The sequence below is a fragment of the Lathyrus oleraceus genome, chromosome 7, assembly GCF_024323335.1.
Source record: "Lathyrus oleraceus cultivar Zhongwan6 chromosome 7, CAAS_Psat_ZW6_1.0, whole genome shotgun sequence".
NCBI classification, from domain to species: Eukaryota; Viridiplantae; Streptophyta; class Magnoliopsida; order Fabales; family Fabaceae; genus Lathyrus; species Lathyrus oleraceus.
The window spans coordinates 539,452,771-539,474,490 of record NC_066585.1 but is presented as its reverse complement, the minus strand read 5'-3'; the positions used below and the strand labels follow the sequence as shown (position 1 = coordinate 539,474,490).

General features: G+C 34.7%; 2 protein-coding genes across 2 annotated transcripts; both read left to right on the top strand.

The window, feature by feature from the left end:
- The first annotated feature begins 5,502 nt into the window (after positions 1–5,502).
- On the top strand, positions 5,503–7,068 carry LOC127106192 (uncharacterized). The gene is made up of 3 exons (XM_051043483.1): positions 5,503–5,678; positions 5,763–5,853; positions 5,938–7,068. The coding sequence occupies exons 2-3, from the start codon at positions 5,779–5,781 to the stop codon at positions 7,009–7,011; spliced, it is 1,149 nt and encodes a 382-aa protein (XP_050899440.1). The 5' UTR covers positions 5,503–5,678; positions 5,763–5,778; the 3' UTR covers positions 7,012–7,068.
- A 1,380-nt stretch (positions 7,069–8,448) lies between these two features.
- Positions 8,449–12,456, top strand: LOC127101241 (uncharacterized). Its single transcript, XM_051038601.1, has 5 exons — positions 8,449–8,995; positions 9,827–10,276; positions 10,678–11,283; positions 11,445–11,572; positions 12,121–12,456. Exons 1-5 carry the CDS (start codon positions 8,627–8,629, stop codon positions 12,122–12,124), a joined length of 1,557 nt encoding a protein of 518 aa, XP_050894558.1. The 5' UTR covers positions 8,449–8,626; the 3' UTR covers positions 12,125–12,456.
- Positions 12,457–21,720: the final 9,264 nt, after the last annotated feature.

Here is a 21,720-nt window from a genome sequence, read left to right as displayed (position 1 = left end):
ATTAATTTCCCAAAATAACCCAGGTTTCAAAAAATTTCCCAATCTACCCCAGTTTTAGGAGGAGGCGCCAATTGGATTGGCGACCCCTCTTAAAAATTACAAGGAGGCGCCAATTGGATTGGCTAGGGCACCTGCCCTAGCCAAACCAATTGGCGCCTGTGTGTATTTTTTAAGAGGAGGCGCCAATCCAATTGGCGACTCCCTTAAAAAAGCCTCAAATGAAAAAACCTTCAACATGAAAGTTGTAGATCTTTTCAAGACAATGAATTTGGATATAAATTTTGCATCATTTGGATTTTTTATTAGAAAGTTATGGGCAGTTGAAGTTGGACTTCTGAGTTTTTCAACTGTAATCTGACCTATAATGTCTTGCATTATTTCATGTGTTTCTTTTAGAGTTATGAAATTTTGTCCAACATAACATTTGAAGTAGACATATTAAATTTTCCAATGCACTTGGTCCCACCTCAAAATAATTAAAAATGAGTGAGGTAGGTCCTTGCGAAGTTGACCCAAAATTAGGGTTTCAACTGTAATTTGACCTATAATGTCTTGCATTATTTCATGTGTTTCTTTTAGAGTTATGAAATTTTGTCCAACATAACATTTGAAGTAGACATCTTAAATTTTCTAATGCACTTGGTCCCACCTCAAAATAATTAAAAATGAGTGAGTTAGGTCCCTGCGAAGTTGACCTAAAATTAGGGTTTCTGTCAAAATGATCTATAATGTTTTGAAATGAATGATGAGCTTCCAAGTTTCAAATGGATTTTTGATGAACATGAAAGTTGCTCATATGGAGACTGTTGTTAAAACTTGAATGGAGGCGCCAGTTGGATTGGCTAGTGCAGGTGCCCTAGGCCAGGGCAGGTGCCCTAGGCTAGGGTAGGTGCCCTAGCCAATCCAATTGGCGCCTATGTGTATGTTTTAAAAGGAGGCGCCAACTCAATTGGCGAGTCCCTCATAAAATGCCTTTTTTGTCTTATAAATAGGTGCGTTGTGTGACCTATTGTTCCACAACTCATATAATCATTTGCCTATCATGTTTGGTGTTCGTCGCCGATACGGTAAGGTGATTTATGCGAGAGACAAACCTCAATTGCTGATGCTGTTTTGGAACATCACCACGTTAGATCAACTGAAGAGGGAGCTGGTTCGATGGTTAGACGGGAAAATACCAGAAGGGGAAAAAATCAGAAGTATTGAGAGACTTGACAGTATCTTTGGTTGGGTGCGAATGAAGACTGATAAGGATGCTAGGGAAATGATGTTTGGTCGAGACGACATTAATTTGATTGTTGTAATCAGTTAGAATTATTTATGTTTTCAGATGTTTTGTACTGATGTTGGTTATGAAACTCGTTGTAACAAGAACTTAATGATATATATTGATTGATTGTTACAGAAATACAATGTTTTAAAAAGCATAAGAGCAAGATAAAATGTTACAAAAAGCTTAAGGTCTAGATAAAATGTTACAAAAATCTTAAGATCTAGATGATGCTCCTTGATTGGGACAGTTATTTTTGTTGTGTCCTGGTTGACGACAGATACTACATAATCTTATCATTTTATCTGTGGAATCCATCTCTGTTCTGATACGTGTGCTGTTTGGCCTTCCTTTCTTCTTTCTACGCATCTCTTCATTGTGCCAAACAATATCTCCTTCATATGGAGGCCAGTAATCCTCCATTGGTAGTACTGAAAAGCTTTGACTATATACGTTCATGATGGTGTTTGCCTTGTACACATCAGATAAATGGGTGTAAGCGTCTTGACGAGTATAAGCGCATGCTGCAATGACATGGGAGCAAGGTATGCGGAAGGCCTGAAATTTTCCACAATCGCACCAACTTCTGTGTAGTTTAACCGCGTAGGCTAAGTTTGGTCTCCCGTCGCTGTTGCCCATTGTTTCCTGGACGCTGAAATTTTGTCTTTGACGGTCAAACACTGTTACAGCGTGTGTCGTAGCTTTGATGCTCTCCTATTTCATGACCTTCATGCAACACTCACTGAATACTTGTCCAGACATTAACACTGCACTCCATCTTTCACCTCTGGTTGCGAACATAGAAGCCAACCTATAATAGGTTGATCTTACCAAGGCGGTTATCGGCAGGTTTCGAATTCCTTTGAAAACCCCGTTCATGCATTCCACAATGTTTGTTGTCATGTGGCCCCATCGACGACCACCGTCAAATGCTCTTGTCCACTGCTCAACTGGGATGTTATTTATCCATCTCCCCGCGTCTTCATTAGACAGACGAATCTCATCACGATAATATTGAAAAGACAGTTGAGTTAAAGCATACCCAGCATTCACCACCTTCTTGCGAAGATTCTTATCTTTTATAGCACGCATGAAGTTTTGTGCAATGTGTCTGATACAGTAGACATGTGTAGAAGGAGGATCATGCCATCCGTTGTCATGGTTGTTGTAGGCACTTTCGATGGCAGCATGTCTATCAGAAATCAAACATAGATTGGCTTGTGGAGCGACATGCGTTCTGAGATGTCGAAGAAAGAAACCCCATCCACCAGTCGTTTCACCTTCAACAAGAGCAAAGGCAATGGGAAATACATTGTTGTTACCGTCTTGTGCAACTGCCATGAGCAACGTACCCTTATATTTTCCGTATAACCAAGTGCCATCAATTTGTAGGAGAGGTTTGCAGAAAGCGAAACCTCTGATGCACGGGTCAAATGCCCAAAAGAGACGGTGAAATATTCTATTACCTGTAGCACAGGTTCCGTCTGGCATCATTGCTGGCACTGTCTCCAGAATTGCCACAGTTCCTGGGACATAAGTTTTTAGTGCCCATAAAAACCGTGGTAATTCCTTGAATGAGTCCTCCCAGTTTCCGAAAACCTGCTCAACAGCCTTTGTCCTCGCAATCCATGCTTTCTTGTAAGATGGAGTATAATTATATGTTGTTCGGATATGGGATATAATTATACTCACCTTCACTGATGGGTCTTTATTTACCAATGGCAGAATGTCTCGACATATCAAAGCTGTGCTCAGTTTACGGTGATCTTGTTCAACCGTTGTTGCGACGCAACTGTGTGGTGGGTCTATTGAAGCGATCTCCCAAGAGTCATTTTTCTTCTTGTAAGATGCAGCCAAACGAAATTTACAAAGCATGTTACGACATTCGATAACATACCTTCTAGAATCAGTGCGTTTCACCGTAAAGTCAGCAAAGTTGTTCATGTGGTATTTTTTGATTGCCAAGACACATTCCTCTTTGGTACGAAACATGTCTCCCACCTTTAATTCGCCTACTGGTCTCGGATACGGATTATAGAAGACACTGTCGGACATTTCATCGTCGTTAAGAGCCATATTTGTCATATGTTGAGGAGGAATATAGGCATGAGTATGAGGTATTGGTGGTGGTTGAGCCTCATCTTCATCGTCGTTATTCAGGATGTGATCAACCTGTATCTCAGTCTCCTCTTCTTCTTCATCAATAACGTCGACCTCTACTTCTGCTTCTGGGTTGAGTTCATCTGACCATTGTGCATCATCTGCAGCATCTCCACCAGCCGGATCCTGATCTGTTAGTTGAGACTGTTGAGACGGTATACATGGTTGTAGAGTAATGTACAACTCGATACAATCCATGCCTGAATGTTCATGACTAAGAAACATGCTTTCAACATCTTCATCGTCTCGTATCTTTAGGGGGAAAAACTTGCATTGACCATTCTCAAAAAATATAGGATTCTGATATGTCATCTTTGACACATTACCTGATGCTATGAAGGATTGTATTCTTTTTTTGAAATGCAAAAAGGTTGCATTTCTCTTCATCGTCACTCTAATGGTATCAGTGTTTTTAAAACAAAAACCATGAATCTCAGACTCAAAAGTTTCACCGTTGCAGTGAACGTTGATACTGTATAATGATGAAGATGACATTTTGGAGATGAAAACTATTTTGCAAGTGCAGATGAATGTGAGTGAAGATGCTAGGTATTTTGCAGATGATAAGTATTAATGTGAGTGAAGATGAATGTGAGTGAAGATGAAAAGGTTTTTGCAAGTGCAGATGAATATGATAGTAAGACACTTAAATAGATGGTATCAGTGTCTCACATTGAAGCAAGTCTGAGATACCGTGTCAAGCATGCAGGTAGTCAAGAGTTGATGTGTCTGTCATGCAATACAGTGTGACTTGATGTGTCAAGCATGCTAGGTAGTCAAGAGTTGATGTGTCTGTCATGCAAGACAGAAGTGAGTATTCAGCATGCAGGATAGTAGAGAGCCACGTGTCTGAGATGATGTGTCAATCCTGCAAGACAGTGTGAGTTGATGTGTCAGCCAGGCAAGCTATCAAGAAGGTAGTCATCAGCATACAGGAGACAAGACAGACACGTGTCGGACACCTAAGATGGTCAGAGATGAGGTGTCAATCATGCAAGCCAACCATAAGTGTTTTGTTAAGCATGCAGGAGACAACAATGCCACGTGTCAGACATGCAGAAGGTGGCGCCAATTGGTTTGGCGCCCCCATGTAGTCAGTCCTCGAAACCATGCATTCAGAACTAGCCTTGCATGCATGTACCCTATGGTGTCGCCAATTTGAATGGCGCCCCCTCCTTAAAATTGTACATGGTCGCCAAATGAGGTGGAGACACCATGCAAACACATTTTTTCATGCACTCCTCCATTTGCCTATAAATTGATCCACTCCTTCAACAATTCTTCCACACAAACATTCTCACTACCTCATCTACATTTCTCACTACTTCATCTACATTACTTCTTTTCCATTTTCATCTACACCAACTCCCCAACAATATGTCTTTACTCACAATGGGCGAAGCACACAGAGGAACAGTTGCAAACATCGCGACATACGTAAGTTTTTTCGTGTACTTCTTTTTTATGTTTCATCTCCACCAACCCCATTTTATTTTGAAATCCCGACTTAGTCAAGTGTTACATTATTTCTATTATAGGATGTCTCAAGGTTTCGCACTCGAGTCCACGAATTTGTCCCAATGGACCCGATGATTCAACCTTATGTTGAACTCGCCGGTTTTGGTCACCTTAGCAAAATTATGTCTTGGTCTATAGATAACAAATTCATTCTAGCCTTATGCGAAAGATGGAGGCCAGAGACACACACATTTTGGTTTCCAACCGGTGAGTGTACCGTGACGTTAGAAGACGTCTACATGCTTTTAGGACTACGAATTGAAGGCAAAGCTGTTAATGGTAAGACCAACTTTCCAAATTCAATTTGCATGGAGCTTTTAAACGTTGATTTGTTAGATGATAATGCTAGGGGACAAGGTATACTACTATCACGCCTAAAGTCATATTATAATAGTTTTTATTTAGATGAGCATTCTACCGAAGATGCTCGAATCATCAAAACTAGGTGTTACATTATGTTGTTACTAGGATCCTTTTTATTTCCCGAAGGTAGTGGTTCTAGCATGCATATTATGTACTTACCTTTACTTAGACAAATAGATAGAATAGGTAGTTATAGTTGGGGATCCGCATGTCTAGCCTATCTGTATAGTTCTTTGTGCAAAAACTGCCACAAAGATACTTCTACATTTTCTGGATGTGCTGTTTTGCTACAAGCATGGGGATGGTCAAGACTACCGTCTCTAGCACCGGTCAATAGCAACCCCTTCACTTTTCCATATGCAAAAAAGTAAGTTGTTTAAATTTCTATATCTTTACTTCCTTCCTTACAGTTTATTACCCATAACTAATTTATTTTAACTTTTTGGTGTAGATGGTCGGCACGCGGTATGAATTACAGTAGATGTCCGAGACACTGTATTACTCAATATCGCAACCTTTTGGATCACCTTCGACCGGCAGACGTAAGCAAAATAATTACATTATTTCTTCATATTATATTGACTTTTTCTACATTCATTTAAATCCTATTGTCTTTAACATTTCAGTTCATTTGGCGTCCATACCTTAATATGGATCATGAGCATCAGATCAACCCTGAAGACGCAGCCGTATGGACAACATGCACACCAATAATACGCTTCACAACAGTGGAGCTGTACAACACCGATCGTGTGAAGCTGCAGTTTGGTATGGTCCAGAATATCCCAGATCCCCCAGCTAGCCTAGGAGAATGGCATATGCGTAAAGTGAACGACCAATGGAACTACAACCCTTGGCAACAATTCGCAAGATCAGAGTGTCGCAAGTGGAAGCACCGTCATGACCATGTCTTAACTGACGCAGTCATGCCAAATGAGGTAAAACCAAGTCGTACTTATATGGCTTGGTATAGATCAGTTGGATTTCAATTCATCGCCGATGATATGTACCTCTACGACCCACGCCAGACAAGTTACACACAAGAAGGCTCAACATCTAACCCCCAACAACATTCTCAGCCCGATTACTCACAACCACCTATCCGACAAACTTTCCGTTCCACAAACACACAAACATACAACCAAAACATGCCATTCACCCAACCCCAAAACCAAGAACATCCCCCATACCACCACCAACAAATGGACCATCAACCTTCGACCGAACATCGCTTCGCACCCACACCATCACCCTACCAAAGTCGCCTTACCCAAAACACTAACCGCCCCATCACCTACCGTAGCCAAGAACCCCAAACATCACAATACCAAAACATCCCACAACCATATCTCTTCCAAACACCCCAACAACCTTTCCAACCTTTCCTAGACCCATCATTGTCACCCATGTCCCCCTTCAACCGTCCTGGTCGCCCATCCATGACTCAACCACACCCCAACTTCTCTGGCATGGGTCATGAGCTCAGCTACGCCGGTACACCATCATTGAATACTGAAGACTATGCTGAGTTGGCTGAATACCTCAACGGACCTTCTCCTGTAGGCGGTAATGACGCTCCTGGACCATCAGATGAACAAACACCGGTGCAGAATCGTCAACGTGGGTTAGGGCCAAGGGTTAGGGTAGCTAGGGGATGTGGGACCGGAGGTCGGTTAGGTGATCCCGGTCATCACCATTAGGATTCATTGTGTAAAATCCAAATTTTATTAATATCAATTCGTATTATGTCAAATTTATCTTTGTGTATTCTCCAAACATTAAGTTTCTTTCATAATTCTAAAATAAACACATATCATAAAACAAAAATTTATAGGTCAGAAACCCTAATTCAAGGACTTCTTATTGTTATGTTGAAGGGCTTGAATTTGGTCCCTTTTGGCAAAATACACATACACTTGTTTTGACAGAAACCCTAATTTTGGGTCAAGTTCGCAGGGACATAACTCACTCATTTTTAATTATTTTGATGTGGGACCAAGTGCATTGGAAAACTTAAGATGTCTACTTCAAATGTTATGTTGGACAAAAATTCATATTTCTAAAAGAAACACATGCAATAATACAAAACATTATGACTCAGATAACAGTTAAAATGTCAAAGAGTCCAAGTTCAGGTGCCCATACCTTTCTCATAAAAATTGCAAATGATGCAAAACTTTAGTCCAAATTCATTATCTTGAAAAGATCTACAACTTTTATGTTGAAGGTTTTGTCATTTGAGGCTTTTATCATTCAAACTAAAGGGCTTGAAGTTGGTCCCTTTTGGCAAAATACACATACACTTGTTTTGACAGAAACCCTAATTTTGGGTCAAGTTCGCAGGGACATAACTCACTCATTTTTAATTATTTTGATGTGGGACCAAGTGCATTGGAAAATTTAAGATGTCTACTTCAAATGTTATGTTGGACAAAAATTCATATTCCTAAAAGAAACACATGCAATAATACAAAACATTATGACTCAGATACCAGTTGAAAAACTCAGAAGTCCAACTTCAACTGCCCATAACTTTCTCAAAAAAAATCCAAATGTTGCAAAATTTATATCCAAATTCATTGTCTTGAAAAGATCTACAACTTTCATGTTGGAAGTTTTTCCATTTGAGGCTTTTTTAAGGGAGGAGCCAATTGGATTGGCGCCCCCTCTTAAAAATTACACACAGGCGCCAATTGGATTGGCTAGGGCAGATGCCCTAGCCAATCCAATTGGCGCCTCCTTGTAATTTTTAAGAGGGGTCGCCAATCCAATTGGCGCCTCCCTCTAAAAGTGGGGTAGATTGGGAAATTTTTTGAAACCTGGGTTATTTTGGGAAATTAATTGAAAATGTGGGGTATATTGGTAAAAAATCCGGAAAAATACATGAAAAATATCTTAATTTTATTTTATTTAAACAAGTGTAAGGGTTTAATTTAAAAATACATACCAATATAATATTGAATAGAAATGAGACTTCAAAGAAACAAATCAAGTTGGATTTTTTTGTGTCAATCATTTAGAAAAAAAAACTACATGATATTTTGGGTATATTAATAAAACATTTTTAAAATAAATAAAATAAAATTTGGTAATAGTCTTGATCAAAATTTACTAGTAGTTTAAAAAATAAATGATAATAAATAAACGTGTTTTTGGTGAAATACTACTATTACTAGGGTTCCGCATAACGTCTCCTTCAGTTAGCCTCAAAGATATAGCACTGAACATTGAGCACTGAGTCTCCGGCGCCGCCACAGCAACCACCACTACAACCACCACTACAACCACCACTACAGCCAATCAAACTGATACCAAATGGGGAAGAAGAAATTCATTGACAAAAAAACCTCTACAACTTTCCAACTCATGGCTCGTGACTCAACTGATCCAGCATTCGCTCAATCAGATCGTGTTTTCGTTCGTGTAGACAACAATCCTCGTCCCGCCGACTCCGTCTTTGCTGATTCACCCGATGACCCTGACGCAGAGTTTGACACCGACGACGGATTTGCTGAAGGTAGTGGTCCTTTGCCGGACGATGTGAGGAAGGAGATTCTGGAGTTAGGGTTTCCGGATGATGGTTATAACTACTTGTTTCATTTGAGGGAAATTAAGAATACTGGCGGTGGTTCAAATTTCTTTAGTAACCCTAAGTTCAAACTCGAGCATGTTAGTGATGTTAAGGTGATGATTCTGTTCTCTCTCTGTGTTGAATTTGGTTTCAGTTTGTTGTACTAGTTTAGCTTTTTTTTTTGCTATGATGTTTGTTAGAAGCTGTTTTGTTAAACTAGGGTTTCTTTGGAAGAGCTTATTTGGACTTATGCGAGTATCTGTGCTAGCTTATGAAAATAGCTTCAGTTATAGGACATTTATATCACCCTAAAAGCCACCTAATGATTATCCACAAGCAGTTTTCATCTTATTGCAATAGGTTGACTAAGATGGCTTATAAAATCAGCTTATAATTTACATGAATAAGAGTATAATGCAATACAATCAGCTTATAATTCAAAAATGGCTCATGTACAAGAGTTTGAATGATAGACACTTATTTGATGAGTGCATATATATGCTGTTAACTCAATTTCACCCGAGAAACTTATATATATTTTAGCTTGGTTAGACTGTTAACTGACAGTTAGATCAACTGGACAAGATTTTCCCCTATAAATACTGTCACTCAAAGTATATAGTAGAATTTAATTCTTCGTAGTAGTATTTTTTAGTCCCTGTTAAAAATAAGTTTGTATTTTTTCACTTTAGATAGCCTTTGTAAGTGTGCAGTTGTTTTTTGAGAACTGAGAAGCCAAACCAATGAGTTTTTTTGCTGAATAAATCGATATGTAGAAGTTAATTTATATTTGTATCAGCAGCTATAGAATCTTAATCCAAATTATTTTTCTCTAAATTAATGTAGCAAAGATTTGTCAAATAGTTATTTTTCTGTAAGTATTTGACTATTTGTAGAATCTTATCCAAATTGGCTTTTAAGATTTGTAGTTTTTGTGAATTTAGGCTTATGATGCTTCGAGAGTTCGAATTAAAGAGGCGGCAGAGAAAGAACCCGAAGAAAACACTTTGTACAGTGTTGCATCCCATACTGCTAACGTAAGGGTTCAAAAAGCTGTTGATCCTGAAGTTGCTGCACTGCTCGATGACAGTGATGTATCGCGGTTTGGCTCTGATGTCGAAGATTTGGAGGAAGACTTTGTTGTCCAGGCTAACCTCTGTGAAGATGAAGAAGGTGATGAAGAGAAGGCACACACGTCTAATGGAAAGAACTTCTCCGAGGATTCTATGATGAGTAGGAGCTTAAACAATAAACATGTATTGCAAGTTTCTGCTTATTCCACTCTTGCGGGTGATTGTGGGCCTTTGGATGGGAGTTCAAATGGTGCAACAGATGTGCACTGTGTTGTTGAGAAGCCAAGAGGTCGTCGTCTGTTAGATGAACAATTCGATTTGGTGAGTTCTAATCATAATCTTTAATTTTCACATTGTGTGATGCTTTACTTTTTTTTCCAAATTGATAAAGTTCTATAAGTATGTTTCTGTATGTACTATGTCATCGATTAGCTTGTATTGCTGTGCTAAGTTTCTGTTTGTACTAAGGTGTTATTCAGAATAGAAAACAAGATTCAATGCATGGTTAACTTTCTCCTCAATTTTATCTCTACACATCAGTTTCTATCACAAATTTCATAATTTAATGAACTGTGTTGAACTTCTTTGTTTTTGGTATGGTATCTGAGTGTAATTTTCAAATTTTATCCATTAATGCTTTTACAAGTAATAATAGTCTTTATTGACCACCTCTATACATTTTAGTTCTAAGATTCTCATTCTCAGTACATTTTCTGTTATAGCTTGAACGTCAAGAATATGGAACTGATGATAACAGTGACTACGATGATTATTATGGTAATTATGAAGAAAATTATCGAGCTGAAGACGAGTCACTTGCTGAGAAGCTCAAACTCTCGCTTGGCAACCATGTGGTGGATAACCAAGAACTTGATGGTGGTGGCAAGTACAGGGTTCCTGCAGAAGGTGAGGAGGAAGAGGATTCTGCTGCCGATGTGATTCGCCGTACCAAAGAATATGGTGAGCAGTATGAAGTTGAAGATGATGGCAAAGATGCTGTTATTCTTGAAGAAAGTAGCGATGAGTCAGAAGTTTGGGATTGTGAGACTATTGTTTCAACGTACACCAATTTAGATAACCACCCTGGAAAGATTGAAACACCGGGGGCAACTAGGAAAAAGAAATTGGCTGAAACTGTGACTGCTGCCTTTAGTTCCTCTACTCCAATAATTTCCCTAAGAGGAAAAGCAAAGCTTCCTTTAGACTTCTTACCCGGTGGTAGAAAACCTGCTGATGAAAAGGTTAAAGACTCGATGATTGAAAAAACTGAACAGTACAAGAGAAAACAACATGGCCTAGAGTCGAAGGAGGAAAAGAAAGAGAGAAAGGTAACTGTATTACTTGGCCTGTTTATTTTACTGTCTTGTGTTTACTATGCTTTATATATGAATGCTATAATTATCAACCTTTTTATGAATTCACCAACTGCTGTCTCTAAGAATAATATTTTTATGAGTCCTACTAAGTTGATAACTGTGTTGTTTTTAAGGCTGCTGTGAAGGAGGAACGGCGTGAGGCACGTCGCACTAAAAAAGAAATGAAAGAGCTTTATAAGTGTGAAGCTAACCGGGCACAAAGAGCTGCAGCTGTATCTGGTCCCTCTTCCATCCATCTATTGTAAGTGTTTTAAATCTAAAATTTTGCTTCGAACTATCTAAAAGATGGGAACATAGATTTCTCTATATATTCGACAAGGATTTATATTGGTGAAAGTAAATCAATATGATCATATACGAACATTGCATCATAGCTTTAACCTGCTTGGTGAGATAAATATGTTTCAATCTAAAAGAAAATTTAAATTTGAGGATAGACATAATAGTTACGACTGGCTCACACTATGCACACTTCCCTATTGGAATGGCTTGATGAAATAGAAATACTCTTAAGCTATGTTAGTAGTGATACTATTTTTTTGGGTTAACAAGATTATCTATGTTCAGTAACTTATTATCATTTTTTGGGCTTTAAATCTATTCAAATATGTACGCATGTAAACAAAATCTGTAATGGTATTTTGAAAAGAATGCGCCAATTTTTTAAAATTAGTTCTTAGGAACTAGTTTTTTTCACACCCTACTTAAAACCCTTAAATGTGTGGGGATGCTGTGGTTAATGTGATTTCTTTTCTGCTTTGTTTTCATTTTCCGGGTTTATCTTTGCAGGTAAGTTACGTACCAGCTCAACTCGTCACCTGTGTGGCTGCCATAGACACTACAGTGAAGCTTGTGCCTCTTCTATGATGTTTTCACGTGTTAAATCAAAGTTTTGCCACATAATACACGTGGTTTTTGTGGGCTTTTTTCCAACAGAGAGTGTACACAAGAAGTGTTTTGATGTCGTTATTTATTAGTTATAGTATATGTGAGCACAAACAAATGTCGTTATTATGTTTCTCAGAAAATTTTCAGTGACTTTTTCTTTGTAAAACAAAAGTACACAAGGCCATATTTTTTATACACAAGGTTGCACAATAAATAGTTGTAGTTCTATTTTATGCATGTTGGTCTTCAACTAAGATGATAATAGGCATAACATAATCGTATGAAGATGGATTTCCATTTTAAACATTGACTCTGCTGACTACTTTTTAAGATTCCTTCATGCTTCCGGTATCTATTTTGTATATTAACATTATTCTTATGCCTTCTTTAAAAAATCTTAAGCGTACATTATTAAAAAATATTTGAAACATGAACACTAATTAGAAGCTCATTGACATTTGATGCTTTATTTAACCTTAACAACAGTCCTAAAAAAACTATACTATATTAATAGTGGAATCTAACATAGGCCATAATTTCGTATTAACCAAATGCTGATAGTAATTGCTATGGGAGATTGATCATGAAAGCGATCTATATACATGGGGCAAATAAGATTTGTACTATTGGATTTTTATTAATTTGGAGAAGGAACAAATATGATTTGTACTATTGATTTATATATTGCGACATGTAATGGAGCAAATAAGATGTATGAATGAGTGTTGACTAATGTGCGGATACATAGTGAAAAGATTGACGATTTCTCTACTACAATATAATTGCGCGATTTCTCTGTTACAATATGATTGCATCAAGGTTCAACTCTAAGTTTTTATATTTTTACTTTAATTTTGGATGGACTTGTGGAACACATCTAAGAGATAGCATCGTTGTAAGTAAATGATATAATCCTACATGAAGAGTTGAAGGAAGATGATTTAAATGAAAGATTGAGGACATGAAAAAAGTCATAGAAACATATGACACACATCTAAGAGCTAACATTGTAAGTAAACGATATAGTTCTATAGGGAGGGTTGAAGGAAGATGATTTAAATGAAAGACTGAAGACTTGAAAAAAGTCATAGAAATATATGACTTTCGTTTAAGCATAAGTAAAATAAAGTATATGGAGTATAAGTTTAATAAAAGGTGAAATGTTTCTAATTTATAGGTGAAAGTTGTAGACCATATAACTTCATAAGTTATATGATTTAAATATTTTGGATCCATAATACAAAATGATGGAGAAATAAAAGGGATTGTAAACTATTAAATTCAAGTTGAGTGACCGAAATAGAAGATGGTCTCAAGGATTTTATATGATCTAAAAGTATAGTTCAAGTTGAAGAGAAAATTTTATCAGACAACGGTAACACATCCGATGATGTCGTACATGTTAGAATGTTCAATGTTTAAAAATCAATACGAGAATAAAGTGATGATGTTGCATTAGTTGTATGGTAAAGTTATACTTGATAAAATTATAAATTATAATATTAGAGAAAATGTTTGGGTAATCTAAAGTAGAAAAAATTATAGAAAATAAGTTTAAATGATTTGAAAATTTTGAAAAAAGATATATAAATTCCGTTAAAAATGAGAGTAGATCAAATGAAGAAGGGTCCATAATTAAATGTAGATGAGTGCCTAAAAAAATAAAACTATAAGAAAAACTGTTAAATAATATTTTGAGATTAACAAATTGAATGCAGTCGATTATGAAGAAATTTGATAAATATAATCGATTATACTTAATGAAATAAGTATTAGTTTATTGAGTATTGGGTTGATCCTAGTTGTTCCAAAAACAACAAAGGTACTGAGGTAAGGATGGAAAATTTTAAAAATTGTTGAAAGCATACTTTTGACCAAGTGATTTCTAATTTCATATATATATATATATATATATATATATATATATATATATATATATATATATATATATATATATATATATATATATATATATATATATATATATATATATATATTGAAGGGGTGAGAGTGAAGATTATTTCTTTGATTTTTGAAACAATTAGTAAAATGATTACTATTTAGGATGATTGAATTATTATATTTTTTTTAATTAGTAACAAACCTCTGTCTACACACAGGATACGTTTTTAAGTGAGATATGATTTTGGACGCGCATTTGTTTGCAAACTGTTATAAAAATGTAAAGTTAAAAAAAGAAAAACAATTTAAAATAATATTAAATTTAAGTTGAAATAGTAATAAATGTAGAAGATGAAAGGTAAACAACAATGTCAAGAATAGTATAATTAAAAATAAAAATTATTGAAATTTGTATTAGATAAATTATCGTTTTAGCTTTTTTATAAATAAAAAAATCATTTTATAAGAGAGAATATAAATTTTAAATATCTACTTAATCTTTTTGAATAAGTCCTCGTAATCGCTTTCACATATTTAAAAAAAATAGTCGATAAATTTTTATTATTCAATATTTGAATCATAAGTAAAGTTGTTTATAACTATAGTATTTTTCCCCTATATAAAAATATTTTAAACAACTATGTATTTTTTCATGTATATAAATATTATTTTTATTTTGACATTAATTATAAAAATATTTAAATCAATAAAAAAGTTGTTCCTGTGTATTAAAATATTTGAATCAACAATATTTTTTTTCCGTATATAAATATTAGTTTTGTTTTGAAAATGTTTATAAAAATAATCGAATCAATATTAAAGTTGTTCCCGTTTATAAAACTTGTTTGCAAGAATCAATAATATTTTTTTCCGTATATAAAATTATTTTAATCAACAATGTATTTTTTTGTCGTATATAAATATTTTTTTTTTGACATTATCTATAAAAATATTTGAATGAATAGTAAAGTTGTTCATATATATAAAAATATTTGAATCAACAATATATATTTTCTCATATATTAATATTATTTTTATTTTAAAAATATTTGAATCAATAATAATATTATTATAGTTTATAAAACTTACTTGCAAGAACCAATTAGTTTAACTTTTGAAAATGAACTTAAATATCTAGATGTTGATTATTATTATTTCAAGTAGTGAAAAAATATATATATATATATAATAGAAGTGTGAGTGTAAATATAATATTTATATATTATTAAATATATGTTTGAAAGAAACAAAATCGATATTATACTGTAAACAAAAACTTTATGTAGATAAGTAAAAATATTATTAGACATTATGAAAGTGGATCAAATATTATCATTTAAAATTATTGGTGCACAAGATGATAAAGATGAACAATGAAAATAAAAGAGAGAAGAGAGAATAATAATAAACTTGCACTACTCTAAAATAATTACAAATGGTTGCACACACACATACACTACTATGCTATTCTACACAGACTACAAAAGGAATAATGATACTATTTGTTCACACCACTCACTTGCTCAAATACAAGTGGGACTTAATGAAAATACTAAAGTACTCTCGAACAAACTTTATCTACAAGTTTCTGAAAATTAATTAATTCTAACACCACCCTGTAATTCATATTCAACTTAACCAAAACTAATAACACCAATTTCATCTCTCAAGCGGAGAAATTGATCAGTCTTGATCGCCTTCGTCAGAACATCTTCCAGCTACTTCCGAATGCTACAGTGCATAACTTTTAGCATCCCATTCTGAATCCGATTTATCAGAAAGTGATACTTAGTCTTAATATACTTGTTTCTCCCATGCATCACTAGGTTCTTAGTAAGACTGATTGCAGACTTGTTATCAATCATCAACTTCAGAGACTTGTTTACTTTGATCTTCAGATCTTGCAGTAAATTTATAAGCCACACAACTTGACATGCATTCACAACACCTGCAATATATTCTGCTTCACAGGTTGACAAAACAACAACTGATTACTTTTTGGAACACCAAGAAATAAGACTTCTCAGAAACTTAAACAAGTACCCAGAAGTACTTCTTCTCTCAACTCTGTCTCCACACCGATCAAAATCTGAGTAACTCAGAAGTTTCAAGTCAGTTTCAACACCAGAAGAGAACAAAGCTCCATACTTCAGAGTTCTCTTTATATACCTCAAAATTCTGACAACAACTATGTAATGAGACCACTTCAGTTTACTTATAAACCTACTCATCATTCTAAATGCATAGCAAATATCAGGTATGATATTACACAAATACCTTAGAGAATCTACCAACTACTTGAACATTGTCGCATCTACATCATCACCATCAGAATCAGAATCCACTTTCTGATTTGTATCAGCAGGCGTGACAATAAGTTTACAATTCAACAACTCAAATTTCTTCATATGCTCAAGTTCATATTTCAGCTGATGTAAAATTATGCCTTTCTCAGAGTACATAATCTCCATTCCTAGAATATAAACCATATTTCCTAGATCAACAATCTCAAACTCATTCATCATCTCCTTCTTGAACTTATCTATCTCATATTCACAACTTTCTGTTAGCAATATGTCATCAACATACAGACACACCAGAAGTGTGCTGAATTTAGACACCATACTCCATATCACATTTCTGAAATCCATGCTTCTTGAAAAATGAATCAATTTTCAGATTCCAAGTTGTAGGGGCTTGCTTCAGTCCATACAAAGCTTCGTGTAATCTATACACCATCCCTTCCTAATTATTTTTCTCAAATCCATGAGGTTATGACACATAAACCTCTTCTTCTAATGGACCGTTCAGAAATGCAAATTTCACGTGTAAATGCATCTGAGGCCAATTCCTGTTAGCAGCTATCGCAATCACCAATCTGATTGTTTCATGTCTTGCTACAGGCGCAAAAACTTCAAAGTAATCTAACCCAAGTTTCTACAAAAAAATCTCTCATAACTAACCTTGATTTGTGTTTGCCAATCGATCCATCTAGCTTTAGTTTCACCTTATAAACTCATCTCATGCTGATGACTTTCTTGTTCTTTGTAAGTTTTGTCAGCTTCCAAGTCTTGTTTCTCTATGACATCAAGTTTTTATTTCATGGCCTTTAGTCATACTTTCTGCTTGAGATCTTCTTACGTACTCACGAGTTCATAGTCTACTAACATGACACACTGAATAACTTTCCCTCCAGAATCTACTTCAGTATCTTGCATTATGTCAAACTCTGTAAACCTTCTCAGGATGTTTCTTATTCTTTATGGCCTCTCAACTTGTTCAGAACCTTCTGATTTTGGAACATGAAAATCTTCTCGGAGTGTCTCTGATTCTATGAACTTGTTCACAACCTTCTGATTCTGGAACAATATCAGATGTTGGAGCTCCAAAAGTATCGACTTCAGAAGCATGACCACCTTCAGAATCTGGAATATTCCCAGAATCTGGACTACCATCAGAATCTGGATCAGAATCAGATTCTTCCTCAGAATCAATCTCGCCTTATGATTCTAACTCACTCTCAGAATCATTTTCAGGCTCTGACTCATCTTCAGTATCATAATCAATATCTTCAGAAGTTAACTCTGCACCAGAGTTGGATTGAGACTTGCTCCAATCCTATATTTCTGACTCTTTCACAACAACATCTCTGCTGACTTTAACCTTATTAATGAATGGATAATAAAGCTTATAAGCACCTATACTGTGATACCCGACCAATAACATCACATTGCTTATATCATCCAACTTCTTTCTAGTAGCATATGGAACATGTTTACAACAGACATAACCAAACACTCTGAAATGACTCCTACTTTGCTTATCTTCAATCCACCTCTCAAAAGGAATACTTTCCTTCAGTTTCTTGGTTGGACATTTATTGAGCACATATGCTGCAGTGGCAACAACTTCTCCCCACAAAGTGTTAGAAAGCTTCTTCTCGTTCAACATGCTCTTTGCCATATCAAGCAAAGTTTGATTTCTCCTTTCAGCAAGACCATTGTGTTGAGGAGTATATGAATCTTCACTTCATTCTCAATTCCATTCTCCTCACGGAACTTCTTGAACTCTGTAGAGTTATACCCACCTCCACCATTAGTTATGAGAATCTTCAGAGTCTGACCACTCTGTTTCTCAGCCTTGATTCTGAATTTCTTAAATTCAGCAAACACCTCGTGTTTGAACTTTATAAAGGATACCCATGTCATCCTTGTGAACTCATCCATAAATGACACAAAGTATTTATTCCCTCCTAGTGAAGATTCTGGAAATGGTCCACACACATCAGAATGCACTACTCCCAAATCATGTTTTGCTCTTGGAGCTACTTCTGATGCAAATGACAGTCTTGGTTGCTTCTCTCTCATACACATAATGCATTACTTTTCTGGTTTCTTAATTGCAGGAATTTCACGTACCAGTTTCTTTGAACTCAGACGCCCTAAGCTTCTGAAATTCAAATGACCAAATTTTTTGTGCTATAACTCACTTTCCTTCACAATACTTGTCGCGCTAAGGCATTCAGAGTCTGCAGTTTTAACATTACCCTTGAATGTTCTACTCTTTCCCTGTTCAAACTTCATAACTAGCTTCTGATTACAATCAGACAACTTCAAAAGAGTGTCCTTCATGGTAACTAAGAATCCATTTTCAATTAATTGACCTACACTCATCAGATTGCTCTTCATGCCAAGAACATACTAGACGTTCTGAATTAATGCAGATTTGCCATTATTCAAAATCACTCTAACATTCCCCATTCCTTAAGCATTCAGATACTTATCATTAACACATCTGATCTTGGTCCTCTTCCTAGTGTCAAAATCAACCAACTATTTCTTATTTCCAATAAGATGGTTTGAACAATCAATGTCCATATACCACTAGTCTTCTAGAGACGCACTATCAGAGTCAAAAGCCATTAATAACACATGTTCATCATCAGAACTTCTGGCTATGTTCACTTCTTCTGATTTTCTCTCCTTGTTTGACCAACAATCTACAACGAAGTGGCAAAAGTTCTAACAACAGTAACATTGAACTTTTCTGTTGTCATACTTCTCCTTTCCCTTTTGACTCCCAGAAGTTGAGGTTTCTGACTTTTGAGAGCTACCATATCTTTTCTTGGCTTCTGACCAAGACTGCTTCTGGTCTTTCTTGACAAAAGAAACTTTTAGAGCCTACTCTACCTCTCTCTTAGAGGTTCTTTCAGTCAGACGCAACTATTGCGCATCTAGACTGCTTTGCAGCTCTTCTATTCTCATGGTGCTCAGATCCTTAGAATGTTCAATTGCTACAATAATATAATCAAACTGAGGAGTAAGAGATCTAAGTACCTTCTCAATGATAATTTCTTCATAGAGAGTTTCTCCACACGACTTTATCTTATTTGTGATCAGAATGACTCTGAAGATGTAGTCAAGTACCTTCTCATTATTCTTCATGCTGAGATTCTCATACTGCTTACATAGAGACTGGAGCTTCACCTTCTTCATTGATGCATCACCGCCGTAGCACCGCACCAGTGTGTCCCATGCAACTTTCACCATCGTCGGATTAACAATTTTATCAAACACATTCACCATTGTCGAACAACGACTTCTGATCCTTCTTCCTCATATCACGTTGAGTAATTCTTTGCGCATCAATTACATTTTCTAAAAGTGGAGTGTAACCATCGTTGACGAGATCAAGAACATTTTGAGCTCCAGACAACACAAGCATCTGAATCATCCAACGATTCAAGTTCTTGCCATCGAACACTAGAAGTTTGGTACTCAGATTACCATTTTCTTTCATCTTCAACCTTGTGCAATACACTCATATCTCACATAAATACAGTGTTTCCCAATCCCGCAGAATCAAGATATGTGATCCTACTATTCTGATCAGAAATTCAACACGAATTCTCCGAACAAAAATCAATCACACAACGCCTCACCGTTTAACTCGTATTTCCCGTTGTGTTTCCTTGTGGATCTGAACCGAAGTTCTGATACCAACTATTGGTGCACAAGGTGCTAAAGATGAACAATGGAAACAAGAGAGAATAATAACAAACTTCCACTACTCTAAAACAATTATAAATGGTTGCACACACACGCTGCTCTGCTACTCTATACAAACTGCAAAAGGAATAATGATACTATTTGTTCATATCATTTACTTGTTTAAATACATCTGAGATTTAATGAAAATATTAAAGTACCCTCTAACAAAATTTATCTACAAATTTCTAAAAATGAATTAACTCTAACAATAATTGCTTATGCACGAGTTGCCATTTTTGGCCGAATATGGTTTTGAAAAATAGGAAGTCGAAAAAAAGAAAAAAAATGTAAGAATAATAGTAACTTTAAGTTGAAATAGTAATATGAAAACAACACTATTATGAATAATATGATTAAAAATAAAAACTATTGAAATTTGTATTAAATAAATATGTCGTTTTAGTCTTTTTACAAAAACAATTATTTTATAAGAAAGAATGTAATTTTAGAATATCTACTCAATCTTTTTAAAACTCCCTTAATTTTTTCACATATTTGAAAAAAATGACAGATAAATTTTTATTATTCAATATTTGAATAAGTAATAAAATTATTTCCGTTTATAAAAATATTTGAATCAATAATAAAATTGTTCCCATATATAAAAATATTTGAATCAATAATAAAGTTGTCTCAATATATAAAAATATTTGAATCTATAATAAAGTTATTTTCATATATAAATATTTGAATAATATTTAATCTTATTTTTTTTATTAAAAGAAATATTTTTAATTAATGCACATCTTTTTCAATTAAACTATACTTATCAATTATTATATTTTAAACATATCTGACAAGAGTTTAACAAATATGTATATTCTAGTCTTTTTTTTATTTGACAAACTAAAATATATTTTATGATATTTTTGTGATAGACACTGTAATTTAAATTTTTTATCTTTTTGTACGCACCGCCATTTTTGTCCAGGTAAAGATGATATTTACTTTTGTATAATATACAATTTAATCAATTTTTTATATTAATTTAATATATAAAAAACGATTCATTAAAACACATCTCGATTAAAATTGTAACATAATATTATTATTTATTCTATTCTTAACTATAAAACTTTTTTTGAATATATATTTATTTTAAATATAAAACTTTAAAGTTTAAAATGTAATTTCTTATTATGTTGTTAAATATATTTCTTTTAATACATGTAATTTGTTTTTAAATTTGAAAATGTAATTATTAAATGTATTTATATTTCAAAATGATAATTAAGTAAAAAAATATATCATACATTCATACACATTATCTACTCTATAAATATTATTTAGTATACATTAAAAATATCAATACTTTATACTAAAGATACATGATTTATTTGATACTTGATCAATATGGTAGTGAAAAAATTTAAACAATATAAATAGTTCTGAAATCATTCATATTAATTCAAAGTATACTAATTAAACAATGAAAATAGATTATGATATATCCAGAACTTGTTTCCAAATTACTTACAACTTATCTTAAAGCTCAGGAGAACACCTTAAAACTTATATAAAATAACAATGTGATCATATTCTCTCCATG